The following is an 18,812-nucleotide window of genomic DNA, read 5'->3' as shown; positions in this document are numbered from 1 at the left end:
AATCATTTTGATTAATTAGATTATGAAACTTTTTATTGAATAATAAAAAGTTACTGAAGGTGCTAATAAACTAAAAGCGAGTTAGATATGTTCTAGGAATTTTCCAGAGATTATGGTACTGTACTTACCATTTGTTAGTGTAATAGGTTGAGGTGTCTGACTGCTTCCAACTTAATATTCATAAATAATTTTTCCTATATATGAACAATATCTAGAATATTTTAATGTCCTAAGTCTACATACATTTTGGATCAGATACGGGAGGTAGAGGTAGGTGTTTTGTGAGATAAATGCTCCAGTTACTAAGAGAGATGAAAATTTAACTGAAAGTGATTATCTTACCAAAAGTGTCCCAATCAAGTATAGTCAAATCCTGCTGTAGTATGAACTCCAGCCTACACTACTTTTTTTGTTGTTGAAATATATTCAAAGAAGTGGAATATTGGCTTAGACTTGGAAAATTAGTATAAATGAATTGTTGAAAGTGGATTTCATTGTGACCATAACAGTGTTATCTGTGATGCTATTTATATTTTAAGATGTCTCCATGTTTTCATCTGCAACATCTGAGCCTCTTCTGGTCAGTCTAGTGCTAATGCAGCCTTTAACTATGCCCCTCCCAAACCCACCCCCCCATTTAGAGTCCTGTATTCTCTTGTTGCCTTACTGTTTCTTCTGTTACACTACAGGGTAGTTGCACCAGCTTCACAGCAGAGTTTTTCTTACCTTAGACTAGGCAGGCACTTCAGAGTTCATGAAATTCAAATTGCTGTTCTCTTATCACGTGGTGTAAGTGAGGCCCACAAACAAGTTGACTTATTCAAGTTTACTGGGAAATCTAGAACCAAAACTAGATGCAGTTCTTTTTCACTAAAAAGTTACTCTGATTGTAAACTTAGCTTCTTTGGATAGTATAATTTATTTCTTCAGAGAGCAGTGGATTTCATAGTTCTGTGGTTCAAGAATTCTGTCAAAGTCAGAAGTTCTAGAAGTTCCAGGCTCGTACAGTTATTGATTTTTATCTATCAGGCTCAAATTTACCCTTTAGTATCTTGCCTTGCTATAATGGACTGGACTTTCTCAACATTTCTCGCTACCGTGGGCAGGATTTAAGCTTTGTCAGTAGAAGGAAATAAAGGGCTTGTTTCTGGTTCCAGTGTGCTGTTTTGCTTTTTGCTCCTGCTACATGGTGTTAGTGGCGCATGGGGATAGAGATATTTGGTGGTAGTCTGCCCCAGCTACATGCCCAGAAGCATGCAGTTCCTCAGCAACTTCATGTTGACCTGGGCTGCTGGCCACCTTGCAGCATCTCCTCTGCAGACACCATTGTGCTCAAATTCTTTGTGTCCAACCACCAAACGAAATATTCCATAAATAAAATGGCATGAGGGACGTAACCTAGAGGATTTTATTTACTTACGCTTGCTGTGTACAGAGCTCAATCCATATTTAAGCTGCAACAGCCCTCTTTATACTCTCATTGGTATCACGTAACTATCAGCACTATTGATTATTAACTCATCTTGGAGCCTACTTTAAGTCTCCTTTGGAGGTTACTTGATAAGCCTTACTAGCTTATCTTATGACCTGATGGGAAGAAATGTGACTAATCAGGAACCTGGCAGGTGGGATACAACAAAATAGACCAGGAAGGACACTGAAGAAGTTCCAGCAGGACACAGGGAATGTGGCGGTGGTGGTGGGAGGCCACATTTTTTGGTTTGTGTTAAGTCTGTGCTATATCAAAATTATCGGTTTCCCATTATGGAATTTAACTACCTTCTAACTAACTCCTTAAAAAAATATCCATTAACATTAAGCAGAATAGTATAAACCCAAGTATTGGCAACTTAAGTTCTACAACAGTATTTGACTCTAAAATAATCCCTTCTTTATTTGTTCCATCCTCCATCTAAATTCTTTGTGGCAGAAACCATTATGATCTAAGTCTAGCTGCAATATTATTTTTAAATCTTGTGTTGCTGTAAATTCTATAGTTCTAGAACTGCTGATTATTACTAAACTCTTAAGAAACATGAACATGTAGTTTTTAGTGAAAGTTCTGGTAATTTTTGAGGCAAGGAGCTGAACCAGTAACAGAATGCATATTTGTTTACTTTCTATGATCCAGTAATCAAACAACAACCAAAATACAAATGTTTCAAAAGTAAACCAAGTTTATTTAAACAATCTAACTGGAGAGAAAGAGTAAGTGTGTATATACACTGTAACCAAAGGAAAAATATTCTATGTCAAATTTCAAAACAGAGTGGTAGAATAGGCTAAAAAAAAGGTTTATTTCTAAAGGAGCTTTCTGAAAGGAAAATAATGTTACTATGACATGGCACGTTAACTTGACTCCTAGTGGTAGATCAACTACTTGAATGTTGAAAGTCTAATCCAGTCCTTTTAACATTGAGACCAAATGTAAACTGCATATGTACATAAGGCATAGTGCAACAAAATTTGTTCTCTGATTTCTACCTAATAAAATATCGAAAAACAACAAATTTACATAGGTTTCAGAGATATGCTAATCACAAGTTTTAAGAAAAAAATCACAAGATAGAGTGTTACATAGTTTTAACAACATGTAATTTAAACATTAGATCAATTCTGGCTTGTATACCAAGTGGTAACAAATGCTGACTTGGAAGTTTTCATGGATTTAGTAGCTGGCAGTACAATCTACTTCTCATTCTCCCTCCCCTACCCCTTGAGGATAGCATTTTCTGGGAAGCTTTTAAAAAAAATGGAACATGATTTTCTTAACATAAACAAACTTGGACGGTTAAGAGATACTTATGTAGAATATTTTAATAATGCAAAACCCAGAAATTCACAAGTATCTATACAAGCAAAACAATTTTCCTTACATTTTAGTAACCTGCAGCAATGAGGAATAGTTACAGAAAGATGTTTTAGATGAATTCAGAGTAAAAAAAAAAAAAAAAAAAAAAAAAAAGAATTCAGAGTAAAACATCCCTCTGTTAACTATTCATCTCCTAAAACCTCTAAGGAGGAATCCACAATTTCGTATGATGGTATATTATGAAGAAAATATATGTATTCCAAAAGAAGATACAAATGTATTATCTGCTTCTTGATAAGAATCCTGAAAATATTTTCTCATTTTTACTAAGAAGAATCAGAGTCTGAAAAATAATAATCTTTCTCTTCTTCATCTAAAGACTCCATAGCATTAGCAAAAAGTTTTCCAATACCAGAGTTTTCTCCTAATTCTGTAAAAAGAAGTTTAATAAAAGATTAATATACTTCTAAAAGTAATTTCAATGAAATTGAAAAGAACTGAGAAATAGATCTGCCTGCTTCAGAGCAGTTAATTTTAGTACCATGTTAATACAGAGACTAACTTATAATAGACTGAGTTACAAAAGAAAAATAAATTACCTTTGTTAAACAGGGTTTTTTTCCTTGATGTTGGAGTTGAAAAATCAGTTTCAACCTGCAAGAGAATTCATGTTAATAGCTAAATAGTACCTCCTATGAGTTCTGCCTCAAACACAGACAAAATAAGTATGCTTCATCCTGAGTACCTTGAACACATGCCTATAATGATACCTAATCACATTATGATTATCTGTGAAATGTCTAATTCTTTTTTCACAGTTGAATCTATCTAGGGTAAGAACACTTCTTCAATGTTGTTTCCCACCGCTGGCAAACATGACTATAAGAAAATATTACCAATTAATGCTACAGGGGTGAAAGCATAGTCTATGGGCCTCTGACAGTTACCAAAATCTAAGTACTCATGCTATTCCATTACACTAGCAAAATTTCAATTGTCTAAAATAGTAATTTATATCACAAAGTTTAAGTGTAAAATACATATTTATTACATCAATGCTTTTTAAAACTTTTGGCCATGCCTGGCTATCTTTAAAAAATGAAAAGGAATAGAAAGGAAATATGACAGGGTATATAGTATAGTGGTGTACTAAGGGTAAAAATAGAGTTCAAACTCTTGAGATACAAACTCTTGTTCAGATTGTGACATAACTGTACTTTTTCTTGTGAAATGAGTTAAAAACATTATTCTATCATTCAGCTCTCAAAATCATTCAGCAACATTAAACCAGTATCATGATTCCCACATTGATACCATACATGAATAAAATGAGACTAGAAAGCCCAAGTAGCTTGTCTTATAAAGCTGGTATGAGGAGTTAGGGCTTGAAATCAGAACTTTTAACACTAAATCCTTTGTTCTTTCTATCCTCACACACGACAAAATATTAGTCTATGAAAAAGAACTAAATCACAAGGATATTATATAGTTCAGGAGACTGCTAAAATTATGACCCATTAAGAAAAACAGAAGTCCAGTAGTGTTTAGGATGATGCCAGAAATACAAAGAAACAAATATTCTTAATAGGAAGTGTCCTTATTAGATCTGTCCACGTGAATTTTTCATCGCTGTGCAGAGAACAGAATGAGTGGATTAGGGTCTTGCTACTAACTCAGTATGGTCCATGGACAGCAACACAGGCATTAGCACCTGAAGCCTGTTAGAAATGCAGAAATCGGGCAGCCCGGGTGGCTCAGCAGTTTACCACCACCTTCAGCCCAGGGCGTGATCCTGAAGACCCAGGATCAAGTCCCGCGTCGGATTCCCTGCATGGAGCCTGCTTCTCCCTCTGCTGTGTCTCTGCCTCTTTCTTGTGTCTCTCATGAATAAATAAAATCTTAAAAAAAAAAAAAACAGAAATCTCAAATCTACTGGGTCAGAATCTGGTGTTTAACAAGATCACTAGGTGATGCCTTTGCACATTCAAGTTTGTGAAACAATCGTCAAAGCAACCAACTTTCACAGGCAAAATAGGGACTAGAAGCCAACCAAATCCTTCTTGCTATGTTGATTCCGGGTCCTCTGCAACAAACTAAAATTTCATTCTCATAAAGAATGTGGGACTGGGAAAAGGGAATCTAAGAAATAGTTTGTCTACACCTTCAATTTTGGAGATATCCTTTAAAGAGTTTAGTCTCCAGGTTGATTTTTAAACCTGTGTCCAGAAGTATCTACCATTTCCTGTGGACAAATGAAAAAGTATCTACCATTTCCTGTGGACAAATAAAAATTGGATGTGATTATGTAATCCCCATGTTTTAGAAATTCTCTGAGAAGAATTATACTCTAGGAAGTATGCAATATAAATATTTCAACATGCCTAAGGGAAGAAGATATTGCCGTAGTCTGGTGAGAAGGAATATACAATCAGGTGATAAGGTGGTCCTCCATAAATTGTCATTCTCTAAGATTAACTACTTTGAGGGCAAGAACTTTTTTTTTTTTTTTTAATTTATGATAGTCACACACAGAGAGAGAAAGAGAGAGGCAGAGACACAGGCAGAAGGAGAAGCAGGCTCCATGCACCGGGCCCGACGTGGGATTCAATCCTGGGTCTCCAAGACCCGCCCTAGGCCAAAGGCAGGCGCCAAACCGCTGCGCCACCCAGGGATCCCAAGAACTTTTTTATATAACTTGTAACTGCCACAATCTGCCATGTATTACAGTTGTTCAATAGACATGATGAATAAATGAAGAATAAATATACTTACTGTTTTTTTCTTGATATTGCCCCAGACAATGCCACCTTTACTTTTATGGTTTTTTTGCATACGAAAAACATATTTATCACAATCATTCCTGTTTGAATACAAAATTTTAAGTCAATAGTTAATTACCATATTTCTATCCACAGCTTGAATAGCAACTGACAAAAATAATTTTAAATGTGTCTCAACCTTTAAGAAGTATATTTTCTGGGAAAAGGTTAAGAAGTATATTTTCTGGGAAAAGGTGTATTTTCTGGGAAGTATATATATATACATATATATATATAAATTTTTTTTTTCTGGGAAGCAAAAGCAAAACTAAACTTTTGGGGCTACATCAAAATAAACAGCTTCTGCACAGGGAAGGAAAACAATCCACACAAGTAAAAGGCAGCCTATGGAATGGGAGAAGATATTTGCAAATGACATAGCTGATTAAAGGGTTAGCATTCAAAATATAAAAATAACTTACACAACTCAACACCCCCCCAAAAAAAATCCAATTAAAAAAAGGCAGAAGACATGAATAGACATTTCTCCAAAGACATCCAGATAGCCAATAGACACTTGAAAAGATGCTCAACATCACTGATCATCAGGGAAATATATCAAAACTACAATGAGATATCACCTTCCACCTGTCAGAATGGTTAAAGTCAACAATACAAACAATGGGTGTTGGTGGGGATGTGAAGAAAGGGGAATCCTCTTGCACAGTTGGCAGGAATGCAAACTGGTACAGCCTCTGTGGAAAACAGTATGGAGGTTCCACAAAAAGTTAAAAATAGAACTACCCTATGATCCAGCAATTGTACCACTAGGTATTTACCCAAAGAACACAAAAATACAAATTCAAAGGGATATGTGCACCCCAATGTTTAGAGCAGCATTATTTAATACAAGTGCACATATATATATATATATATACATATATATATGTGTGTGTGTAAATATACTAGGTATTTAATATATTTTATATAATATATAAACAAATCTACTATACATACACACACATACTGGAATATTACTCTACCATATAAAAGATCGAATCTTGCTGTTTGCAATAACATGGATGTAACAAGAAAGTAGAATGTTAAGAAAACTAAGTCAGAAAAAGACATATCAGACTCAAAAACAAGTCTATTTGTCTTTTCCACTTTGTAAAAAAGATTTTATTTATTTATGAGAGAGAGAGAAAGAGAGAGAGGTAGAGACACAGGCAGAGGGAGAAGCAGGCTCCATGCAGGGAGCACGACATGGGACTCGACCCCGGGTCTCCAGGATCAGGCCCTGGGCTGAAGGTGGCGCTAAACCGCTGAGCCCCCCGGGCTGCCCACGTCTTTTCCATTTTTTATTTTTTATTTTTATTTATTTATTTTTTTTAATTTTATTTATTTATGATAGGCACACAGTGAGAGAGAGAGAAGCAGAGACACAGGCAGAGGGAGAAGCAGGCTCCATGCACCGGGAGCCCGACGTGGGATTCGATCCCGAGTCTCCAGGATCGCGCCCCGGGGCCAAAGGCAGGCGCCAAACCGCTGCGCCACCCAGGGATCCCTTTTCCATTTTTTAAAAAACAATGGTGTACTCATGGAAATGGACAAAATATTTCAACTTAACATTTTAAAGGAACATTAAATAAGAATAGGAAATTATAGTTTTGCTCATTGTTCAGTGCTCTTTCTGATCACTATCTTGCTGCCTCTCTTTTCCAAAATTCACTGTGACTTCTACCTGGACTCCCTTTTATTAGACCTCTTACTCCTTTCTGTTTACTTGCTTTCCTGTCTACATCAAATAGTTAACCACTTTAAGGATATACCTGGTGATGAAAACCCTCAATTTATAGCTTCCAACTAACTCCTGAGTCATTTCTTTTTAGCTTATTTTCTCCCCCTCTCATTCTTAGCAAATAGGCTTGGCTCATTTTACAGACACAAATGGAAGCCACAGAGAATGGCTATTCTTTTTTTTTTTTTTTTTAAAGATTTTATTTATTCATAAGAGACATAGAGAGAGGTAGAGACATAGGCAGAGGGAGAAGGAGGCTCCCTACACGGAGCCTGGGGGCCAAGATCACGTCCTGAGGCCAAGGCAGATGCTCAACCGCTGAGCCACCCAGGTGTCTCAAGAATGGCTATTCTCATTTCCCCCTACAATTCCTAGTCCTTATGACAGTAAATACCAGCTGAACACCAATTGTAATTCTCTCTTAGCTTCAAGATCCTTTATGATCAATTATCCGTTCCTTTATGAAAACTTGGGAGCAACCTTAAAGGTATAACATATTTCTAAAGGTGTGACTGTATTAAGATATTAATGTGAACCACAAGCACTGCTGCATAGCTAGTGAATAAGCCTAGCCAGCTATTCAAGGATCAGCACCTCATGAGTCCGTTGCCCTGTATGAAATAAATGTTTTAGGAAATATAGTCATGATATAAATGAATCTACCATGTGTTCTATTGGGGAGGAGGGGAAAGTATATTTCCATCATTGCAAAAGTGATATTTAAAAAAACACCACCACCAAAACTCACTTCACTATAATTCTACAACCTAGAGATAATGGCTATGATGTTTATAGTCAAGAAATTTCCTTTCTGAATATGTATTATGTAAACTGGGATATTGTTCATAATTTAACTCTTAGCTTTTAAAATCTATTGTCAACTGAACATTATTCTTGGTTGTTAAAAATTCTTGAAGGTATGATTTTTAATTGTTATATCCTATAATGTGGACAAATCCTCATTTCTTAACTTTCTTTATTGGACATTTAGGTCATTTCCATATCTTCAGTATTATGTTTCATGACAAACATCTTTGTCCATACAAATGTACATACATACTTGCCCAAATGTATTTCCTTATAAGTGACTAAGAAAATTCAAGGGCCAAAGGGATGAATATTTTAAAGCTTTTGATGATTTGGCCAAAGTACTTATCAAAAGCTTTGCCCAAAATTATATTCTTAGTATACTTTCACCTGCAATGAATACTAAATCAAAAATAATCTGCAGATTTCTGGGGAAAAATTATGAAAATTATGTTTTTACCAAATAAACGCAAATTAAAATTTCACCAACCCTCAGGAGAGGACTGAATACTTTTTTCTCAGTCATTATTACTTGGCTTCTGCCTCACAACCCACAGAATTACTCTTAATAAAAGTCCTGCTTGATTGCCAAATGGAATGACTTATTTTCAGGCCTCATTTTTATTTCTTTCCTTCTTTTCTCTGTCATTCAACTGCTGGTTGTCCCTGATTTTTCTTAGTTTTATTTATATTTCAAGTATCTATATTCACATAGTTCAAAATTCAAAAAGTTTCCCTCTCTCATCTCCAAGTAATCTAGGTCCTCTTTGTAGTGATCAGTAGTGTTTTCAGTTTCTTATATATTCTTTCAGATATTTAATCAAAGGAAAGCAATTAGGTATATATACATGTATATATGCAAATATACACAAGTATACACACAGCCCGTTTACACAAATTTTACACAATTTACATTTACACAAATGTTAACACATTATTCACTGCATCTATTTTCACTTACTAGATCTTGAACATTTTACCATAATAGTACATTAAGACTTTCTTCATTAATTTCTATGGCTACATAATGTACCAGTTTGATTAGTCCCTTACTGATAGGCAGGAGCTGTTTCCAGACTTTTGCTATTATAAGCAATACTCTAATAAGCTGTATATTCACTATGTGAGAAGCAGGACTGACAGGTCAAATATGTGTATTTATAATTTTGATAGATATTGACAAATTGCTGCCCACAGAGACTGTACTAATTTACCTTCTCACTAGTGATGCATGAGAATCCCTTTCCTTTCCTCTTAATCCATAGGAGTGCTGCGTTAGGAAAATTAGCCTTTTCCTTTGATGAGTTCCATATATTCTTTTGTCAGATCACTGTTTATCTTTTTATTGCTTATAGTGGTTGGGTAAAACTTTTTATCTGGTTGACTTTATGATTCCTTTTGTTAGTGTATTCTGAGTCTAGCATCATAGTGTGAAAAGACTTTCACTTATCAATGATTATAAAATAATCCTCCAAGGTTTCTTTAGGTATATTTTATAGTTTAATTTGTTATGTGAAAAGATTTGATCCATTTAGAATTTATCCTGATGTAAAGTGTAAGTTGGGTCCCTACACTACTGAACAATATTCTCTACTATTGAAACTGTCCATCCTGAACTTCTAGGAACTATTCTTGATTTTTTTGTTTAATGATGATTCTTCTCATTATTGACATCTACTCTCTGACTCATGAAATGTTAAATGTTGATGCAGAGAATTACAGTCTATATGCATATTTACCTATTTATAGAAGCTAGCATGCCAGGACTGACATGCTGACACTGAGGAGTTTTTGCCAATGGAAAGACAACTGATGATGGAGTTGTTGGATTTTTGTCCATACTCAGCAGAATATCATCTTCTTCTGCACTGTCTTGGAGACTTGGCAACTAGAAAACAAATAATTGTTACCAGCCAGCAGGCAACCCTAACATGGAATTTCTCATTGTCACTAAATATTCTTAGGTGGGCTGATAAGTTGTTTTCCTCCTTATAATTTTCCAGCTGAGATCTCTAAACACATTAGTAGTTAACAGAGCCTCAGCCTCTAAAAAAAACTTTGGTTCTATTGTGTTAAGTGGAGACAATGACACCTATTTCTAAAAGTTGTGGAAAGACCAGGGGTCAGCAAATGTTTTCTGTCAAGGGTCAAATAGTATATTTTAGGCTTTATGGTCCATACAGTATCTGTCCCAAATATTCAACTCTGCCATGAAAGCAGACATAGCTATGTAAACAATAAATATGTCTCTGTTCTAATAAAATTTTGTTATATCAAATATGGTCTGCCTGGTTTGACCCATGGGTTATGGTTTCCTTACTTCTGGGTAAACAGAACAAAACAGAACTAATTCACTGATTACTATGCTTGGCACTTAATAGGAACCAAAGCAGTATTAAACTTTTGTGTATACACATTTCCAATAAATAATTCAATCCTTCATTAAGATTTTGCCTATCTTTACATTAAAGCCTTAGAGAAAGTGGATTTATGCTACAGAAAATGAACTTACTTCACTACTTGTTTTATTATTTTTGTCTTTAAAATGTTGCTACTATTGCATCTAAGCCAAAAAATATATAAAACCTAAAATGATGGTAGAATTATGTAAAGGATATAACCCCTAAATGACCATGGCTGTTATGTAGTTGGAACACAGTAAAAGCCTCAGATGGCTCCCTTAAAATACTATTTTTATTTATTTATTTATTTATTTATTTATTTATTTAAAGATTTTACTTATTTATTCATGAGAGACACACACACACACACAGAGAGGCAGAGACACAGACAGAGGGAGAAGCAGGCTCCATGCAGGGATGTGGGACTCGATCCCAGGACTCCAGAATCGCACCCTGGGGCTGAAAGCAAGCGCGCTAAACCACTGAGCCACCCAGGGATCCCCTTAAAATACTTTTTATATAAAATCCTTTATAATCTGTATAGGTAAAAAGAGCCCAGATAATGATTACTAAATTCTTAAAGCATTGTATAGCCCTTTAATATTGGAGACGTATAACAATATTAAAAAAATGAATAAAAATATTATTCTTGAAGTTAAGCTCACTAAACTCCTTGAACTTTTACACCTCTATCATTGTCTATATCCATTTTGCATTAATCTTAATATTCTTAACATTTATATTTATATTCTAGAAATAGTTTCAAATTTGCACTTTCTATTGTATCTGTTTATGAAGAATATCCTTCTTGGACATAACATTCCTTCCAGTTTCCTGCTGTGAAGAGAAATCTGTGCGACTATCTGTGTCAGGAGTTTGGCTTCTTTTGAATTTCTTAGGATAAATTCCAATGAATAGAACTGATCTAATGGTTCTTGAAAATGGCCATGCTTTCCAAAAGGTATGATTCATTTTACATCCACTGATGTATGACTACATCAGTATCTCCACTGCTTTTTGTTAGTAGATAATTTAACTTATTTTGTAAAAGATTCTGTAACTTAGAATATATACATATGATTTATTTATTTTTCCTTTGATTATCAGCTAACATAACCACTTCCCTCAGTATTCACTCAGCCTTCGGAATTTTTTCTTGCCCACTTTACCCCTGTGATCGTGACAATTTTTTTAAAAAGATTTTATTTATTTATTTGAGAGCGAGCGGGCAGGAGTGGGGAAGGAGGGGCAGAGGGAGAAGCAGACTTCCCACTGAGCATGAAACCTGATTTGGGGTTCAATCCCAAGACCCTGAGATTATGACCTGAACTGCAGTCAGACACTTAACTGACTGAGCCACCCAGGCACCCCCTGACAATTTTTATTCTAGTAATATGTGAATTAGTTCTTCATATTATCAACATTACTGGCTTTATTTGTTGTAAATATTTTTTCCCAATTGCTGAAGTTTTTAGTTATACAATTTTTCATACTACAAAAATTCTTTTATACATTCAAATGTCAACTTTGTGCTGTCATTTAATACCTCCACTAAATTTACTATACAGTAGGTAATAATTTCATCACTTTTTTTTTAAGTTTACCTCATTGCATATGAAATTTTAAATATAGGGACACCTGGGTAGCCCAGTGGTCAAGTGTCTGCCTTTGGCTCAGGTCATGATCCTGGGGTCCTGGAATCAAGTCCTGCATCAGACTCCCCACTGGGAGCCTGCTTCTCCCTCTGCCTATGTCTCTGCCTCTCTCTGTGTGTGTCTCATAAATGGATAATATCTTTTTAAAAAAAATTTAAATATGGGCAGCCTGGGTGGCTCAGCAGTTTGGCGCCGCCTGCAGCCCAGGGTGTGATCCTGGAGACCCAGGATCGAGTCCCACGTCAGGCTCCCTGCATGGAGTCAGTTTCTCCCTCTGCCTGTGTCTGTGCCTCTCTCTCTCTCTCTCTCTCTCTCATAAATAAAAAAAATCTTAAAAAAAAATTTAAATATATACATTTAGCCTAATTAAACATTTCTGGGTTTTCAATTTGCCTCTACAACCATTATCTATGAAACTCACTGAAGGGTAGACTCTGGACACTGATAAGAATAGCATGTACTGGCAGGCTACTTCCTATATTTTGGGTCATGTTTGTGGAACTATCAATCCTTGGCCTAAACATTAGGGATGAACACTAACCAGACATAAAAATGAAAAATGTTAAAGTCAGTATTAAGAAAGCAATGATTTCACACATTTAAGACTCTTACCAGTACTCTTTGATTCTGCACAGGTGTTGTACTGAAAAAATCATCATGATCATCTTTTGGCAATTGTTCCAGAAAATCCCTCATTTGTTGCTTCCTTTTAAGAGTTCCCACTTTGGCAGTTATCTTAATAATTTGCTTCTTATCAGCATCACCTATCTTGCCTTAGGAGTCAGCAAAACATTTTAATAAGGATTTGGTTATTTATAGTAACTGCTCTAAATTTAACAGACTTTGTAAAATATAAATTGTCTATTTATATTAAGTAAATGCATCCTCTATTAATAAGTCTCCTACATAACAAAAGATTCTTTCTATACTGGGATCTATGCAATATAATTAGCTCATAAGATACTCATGAAAAAACTACATCAGATTAGCCAAGGTGAGAGGGAAAAGGTCTTCACCCTCTCACATTCTCCTTGCTGAATGCCTAATTTGTTGATTTTCTAAAAATATAAACCTTATTGAATCAGGACAGGGATAGGATACTCCCAAAGGTTAGTCAGTATAAGCTCTGTCATAAACCCTGAGCAGGAATGTATACTCGGGAGGAATACAAAAACTAAATTTATTTAGAATTTTACTATGAATTTCTATGAGGCTCTACCCAAATGGCTTCAAATTAAATTACTTTAAGGGGCAGCCCCAGTGGCTCAGCAGTTTAGCGCCACCTTCAGCCCGGGGCCTGATCCTGGAGACCCGGGATGGAGTCCCATGTCTGGCTCCCTGCATGGGGCCTGCTTCTCCCTCTGCCTGTGTCTCTGCCTCTCTATTTCTCTCTGTGTCTCTCATGAATAAAAAAAGAAAATCTTTTTTAAAAAAATGAGACTTTTAATAATCCAGATACTGAAATCTTTGGATTTAGCCACAGATTTCCTGGAACAAACTCAAGCACAAGTTTGCTCAGGCTATTACTGATGTACTTGATATCTAGATTAAAAATTGAACAGATGATCTTTAAAATACTTTCTAGCTTTAAATTTTGTAGAAAACACCTTTATAAAACCACGACAAATGGAAAAATATATTTAGCAAGTAGAAATCAATACTGAGAACTAGGAAAAACAATTTACAAAGGTTACCATTTTGGCCTTTGGGATTGACTGTTTGTTTCTTAGTGACAGGTTTCTGGGTTCCTTTTCCTCTGGGATCTTCCAGGTATTTCCTCTGGCACTCTTCAGCAGATCGAGAACCTACAGCCATAGCTACATCTGACCAGAAACCAGGTTTGTGCTTTGGAAGAGATGCAAAAGCACTATGGAAGACCAAAACCAGTTAAAGACCAAGAAATTCAAATCAATAAACACAACTTCCTGAATGCGTACCACTGTATCAATGAGATTTATCGAGCTAAAGGAATTTTAACCAAAATCATTCTAGATAAAAGGGAAGAAAAAAATTCTTCCCTCCACACACAGTAACTTACTTGAGTGCTTAAAATATGAAGATGTAATTTGACGTATCTAGTACGTATCTTCTATTTTTTTGTATTCTATGAAACCTGAAAAATCATCTCAGGTCTTTCAACATCTTTTTCCTAAGTCCAACCATCAGTGATTTGATCTTTTGGGGTGATTCTAGCATGACTAACTTTTCAACACTGTTGTTCAAATCTTATTGGTGCTAAGTATATTGGAAAATGAGTTCTTAGTTCCTATATATTCTTGGTTATAAATTCTTACTATAAAGTGTTATTCTTGTTCTCGTTCTCGTTCTATCATAATTTATAGAATGCAAGATTTTATATATATTGAGGGAAATGAAAATTGGAAGAGAAAATAACCTGACAATATAATCACCCAATTTAATATATGAGTTACATTCTGAAAGTTTACTTGTAAATATTTAGAAACTGGTACACATTTCTGCTTCCCTCACTCCCCAGATTTTACATGTTGTAATTTAGCTGACCGTTCAGCCAGAAAGGATCTATTTAACTCACCAATTAACCTATGAAGTATTATGCTGATAAATTTTTTTTTTAAGATTTTATTTATTCATGAGAGACAGAGAGAGACAGGCAGAGGGAGAAGCAAGCTCCATGCAGGGAGCCCGATGTGGGGACTCAATCTTGTGTCTCCAGGATCACACCCGGGGCTGAAGGCGGCACTAAACCACGGAGCCACCCAGGCTGCCTGTATGCTGATAAATTTTAAAAACCGGCTCCCTGGGGTTAAAAAAGTCCTTATTTGTAGTGTTTGTCACTTTCCATACTGTAAATACCTCTATGATGGCCGGTTTCAGGCTACCAATGTGATTCCCTGAATGTGGAGTAAGAAATGTGTGAAAGGACACAATTATACAGAAATTCCCACCATACAGATAAACTTGATATAAAGAATCTTAAGGCATAGATAATAATAATAAAATATATTAAAGTAATTAGGAAGTGAAGAGTTTAGGGTATTAATAAATTTATTTAATTGTAAATCTATATGAATTAGCTTTTGTGAACAGGTACAAGTTGACTACAGAATACCGCTCACTCCATGTAGAAGAAGAAGAAGAGTACAGGCATTAAACACTAACAAATTCTCTACTTTTTTGCATAATCATTCCACAGATGTTCTAAAGTGGAGAACTAAAAGGATTTGGAGGCTCAAGCTTCCCTATTTGTGTACACCATTAATTTGCAAGTGTAGAACTACCAACAGGACTATTTCTCATAATAAAAATACTTAATTCATTTAATAAATTAGTCTGTAATTAACCCATCTCTAGTTTATCCTAGATAATAAAAGGGCAAATATAATGTCACTCCAATCCTACTTAAAACTTGCTTTTACAGGTAACAGAGGGAGAAAAAAAAAAACTTGCTTTTATAACTCACTAGCATAAAATCCAAAGTATTTAATATGACTTACATTTTTCTTGTCTCTCTAATCTCCTCCTGTACCGTTCTTCCTTCATTTTCTGTACTCGTTATTTTGATTTTCTATTATTTTGGTCTTCCTTCGGCATTTTTAAATATGCTTTCTTACTTCTACTTTTATATATGCCATTTTATTTAAAATGAACTTATAAAATTTGGCTTAAATATTTTTTATTTGTCCTTTAGATCTTAGTTCAAGTATCTGCTTAAGCTAAGTTAGATCTCAGAAACCTCTTAATTATTTGCTAACTAGGTTACAAGCATGATGAGTACAAAACAGTGAGATGCAACTAAGAATCACTTGAGGAGCTTACATCAAATGTACAAGCAAGCAGATGGGTTATTAAAATAAGCTATTAGACTACCCCTGTAGATTTTAATTTAGTAGGCTTGCAGTAGGAACACTTTGAATTTTTCAAAAGCTCCTCAGGTGGTTCTTCTGTATAGTCAGGATTGGAATTGCTTTATATTCCAAGAAGCATTAAGTATCATATCTAATTAAGAAAGAAGCATTATAACTAAGTGGATAGTAGGAAGAGGTGATGACAAAGAAAGGTTACAGGGAGGAGGTGATTGACATGTGAGATAAAATGTGAAGGATGGATAAAATGTAACAGGTGAAAATGAGGCAATGGCATTGGCAAAAAAAAAAAAAAAAAGAAGAAGATGGAGAAAAGGCCTAAGGTTAGAGAACAGGAAGTACTTCATATTTGTAGTATGGTAAATTTCAAAGGCATGGCTGCAGGTTAGAGCTTTGAAAAAACTAGAAAAAAAGCAGAGCCTAAACCCAAGCCTGCTGTATCTAAATATTTTAATAGTATGCAGTCTAGGCAACTTAACATTCTTTTAAAGTTAACATATAGTAAGATTGTCTTTTTTGGGTATGGTTCTATGAATCTTAATGGATATGCAGATTTGTATAGCCAGGATCACAACTGGGATACATAACAGTTCCATTACACTGAAAAAATTCCTAGTGCTCCCTCTTTGTTGTCCAACACTATAACCGTTGGCAATCACTGATTTGTTTTCTTAGTTTGTCTTTCCAGAGTGTGATATAAATGGAATCATACAGTATATAAACTTTTTTTTTTTTTAAAGATTTTATTTATTTATTCATGAGAGACAGAGAGAGAGGCAGAGACACAGGCAGAGGGAGAAGCAGGCTCCATGCAGGAAGCCCGATGTGGAACTCGATCCCGGGTCTCCAGGATCCCGCACTGGGCTGAGTGCGGTGCCAAACCGCTAAGCTACCCAGGCTGCCCTAGTATATGACCTTTTGAACTGGCTTTTTTTTTTTTGTTTCACTCAGCATAATGCCTTTGAAATTCAATCATGTTGTTACATGTATCAACAATTCTTTTTTATTACTCAGTAGTCCATTCATTCTAATTCTGATTTATTTATGTAGAAAGTTCCATAGAAATCAAGATATAAACTCTATAAAACTACCCTGTAAAGTTGTTTGTGAACTTCTGTGCTCACACCACAAATTTTGATAAATCTTCATTTCTGTCCAGTTATCTTTTCTCCCACGACTTCTTCCTCTTTGACTTATGGATTATTCACAAGAGTGTTATTTAATTTTCAGCTGGTTGGAAACATTCCTGTTAGCTTTCTTTATTGATTTGTAGTTTAATTCAACTATGGTTAGAAAACAAACACCCTATGCATGACTTTAGCGATCTTATATTTAAGATTTATGACCTGGTTAGTGTTCTACCTGGTAAATGATCCATGTATTCTTGGAAAAAAATGTATTTTTCCCCCTATTGGGTGAACTGTTCCACAAATGTCAATTAGATGGTTGGTTGATGGTGTTGTTCAGTTCTTCTACAAATTCAAATCTTCAAATCTTCCTGCTGATTTTTTACCAATTACAGGAAAAAGCACTGAAGTTTCCAACTATAAAAGTGCTTTTACCTCTCTTTTCAGTTCAGTCATTTCCTTCTAGTTCTTTCAGATTTTGATTCATGTATTTTGAGGGGTTTTTTGTTAGGTGCATATACATTTAGGATTATTGTCTTCCTGGAGAACAGACATTTCTATCATTTTTTAATGTTCTTTATCCTTGATAATTTTCCTGGTACTGAAATCTTTGACAGCTTTTAGTAACAGCTACTTCAGCTATGAGTTTTCAAGGTATGTTTTTATCCTATTTTTAACCTATCATATTTGAAGCTTCTCTTACATGGCACTAAGCAGGAATGTTTTTAAATTCATTCTGACAATCTGTTTTTTAAATGCTGCATTCAGACCACTAATAATTTTACTTGCTTTCTGCTTTGTTCTGATCTCCATTTCTCTGTTTCTCCTTTTCTGTCTTCTTTTTGGTTAAAAAATTTAAAAATATTTATCTATTATAAATTTAAAAATATCTCTGGTTTCTTAGTAGTTGCTCTAGAGATTGCTACAAACATACTTAATTACCTACTTAGAATCAGTATTTTACTGCTTCAATGCAGGAATGCAAAATTTGCCAGAAGTCTGTTCATCCTTCCTCTTTATATTGTAGTTGTTTTATGTATTAAATTTACATATATTGAAAACATCATACAAGGTAATATTTGCTATCAACCATTAAAAATTGTAAAGAACTGAAGTCTGCTGTATTTATCCAGGTGGTTACTATTTCTCCTTATTCCTTCATTCCTGATATTGACAGCCTCCTTCGTCATTTCCATTGTTATTGAGCCTTTCTAGTAAGTTCATTTATTTTCTCAGTTCTAAAATTATTTGATCCTTCTTTTGATCTCTTATATCTGAGATTTTCTAAATTTCTGTTCAAGAATATTTGCTTTCTGGGGTACCTGGGTGGCTCAGCTGGTTATTAAGCATCTGCCTTGGCGTATGCTTAGGTACTGGGGTCATGAGCAGTCATGATCCTGAGGTCCTGCTATGGAGCCCCTCAGCAGGCAGACTGCTTCTCCCTCTCCCTCTCCCTGCCACTCCACCTACTTATGCTCTGTCAAATACATTAATTAATTAATTAAAATCTCCAAAAAAAGTTTGCTCTCCGTTCCTGGAGGTTTTTTTTTTTTTTTTTTTTTTTGACTAGCGACGTCTGTTCAGCCTTTATTGGCAGAACACAC

At 35.1% G+C, this 18,812-nt stretch overlaps 1 protein-coding gene across 5 annotated transcripts in view; it reads right to left on the bottom strand.

Annotated features, from left to right (window-relative positions):
- Positions 1 to 2,791: 2,791 nt before the first annotated feature.
- The window catches only part of MIS18BP1 (MIS18 binding protein 1), a 46,799-nt gene continuing 30,778 nt past the window's right edge, over positions 2,792 to 18,812 (bottom strand). For 3 of the 5 annotated variants that reach the window (XM_041760042.1, XM_041760041.1, XM_041760043.1), the window contains exons 12-17: positions 13,931 to 14,103; positions 12,849 to 13,009; positions 9,919 to 10,067; positions 5,585 to 5,672; positions 3,412 to 3,466; positions 2,792 to 3,242 (exon numbers count right to left, since the gene is read on the bottom strand). In XM_041760042.1, the coding sequence (XP_041615976.1) occupies positions 3,139 to 3,242; positions 3,412 to 3,466; positions 5,585 to 5,672; positions 9,919 to 10,067; positions 12,849 to 13,009; positions 13,931 to 14,103 (730 nt within the window). In that variant the 3' untranslated portion in view covers positions 2,792 to 3,138. Of the gene's footprint in view, positions 3,243 to 3,411; positions 3,467 to 5,584; positions 5,673 to 9,918; positions 10,068 to 12,848; positions 13,010 to 13,930; positions 14,104 to 18,812 lie in introns of those variants that run through there. The other 2 variants (XR_005988559.1, XR_005988560.1) reach the window with 2 other exon arrangements.

Source organism: Vulpes lagopus, chromosome 6, assembly GCF_018345385.1.
Source record: "Vulpes lagopus strain Blue_001 chromosome 6, ASM1834538v1, whole genome shotgun sequence".
NCBI classification, from domain to species: domain Eukaryota; kingdom Metazoa; phylum Chordata; class Mammalia; order Carnivora; family Canidae; genus Vulpes; species Vulpes lagopus.
This window is presented reverse-complemented; position numbering and strand designations above follow the sequence as displayed.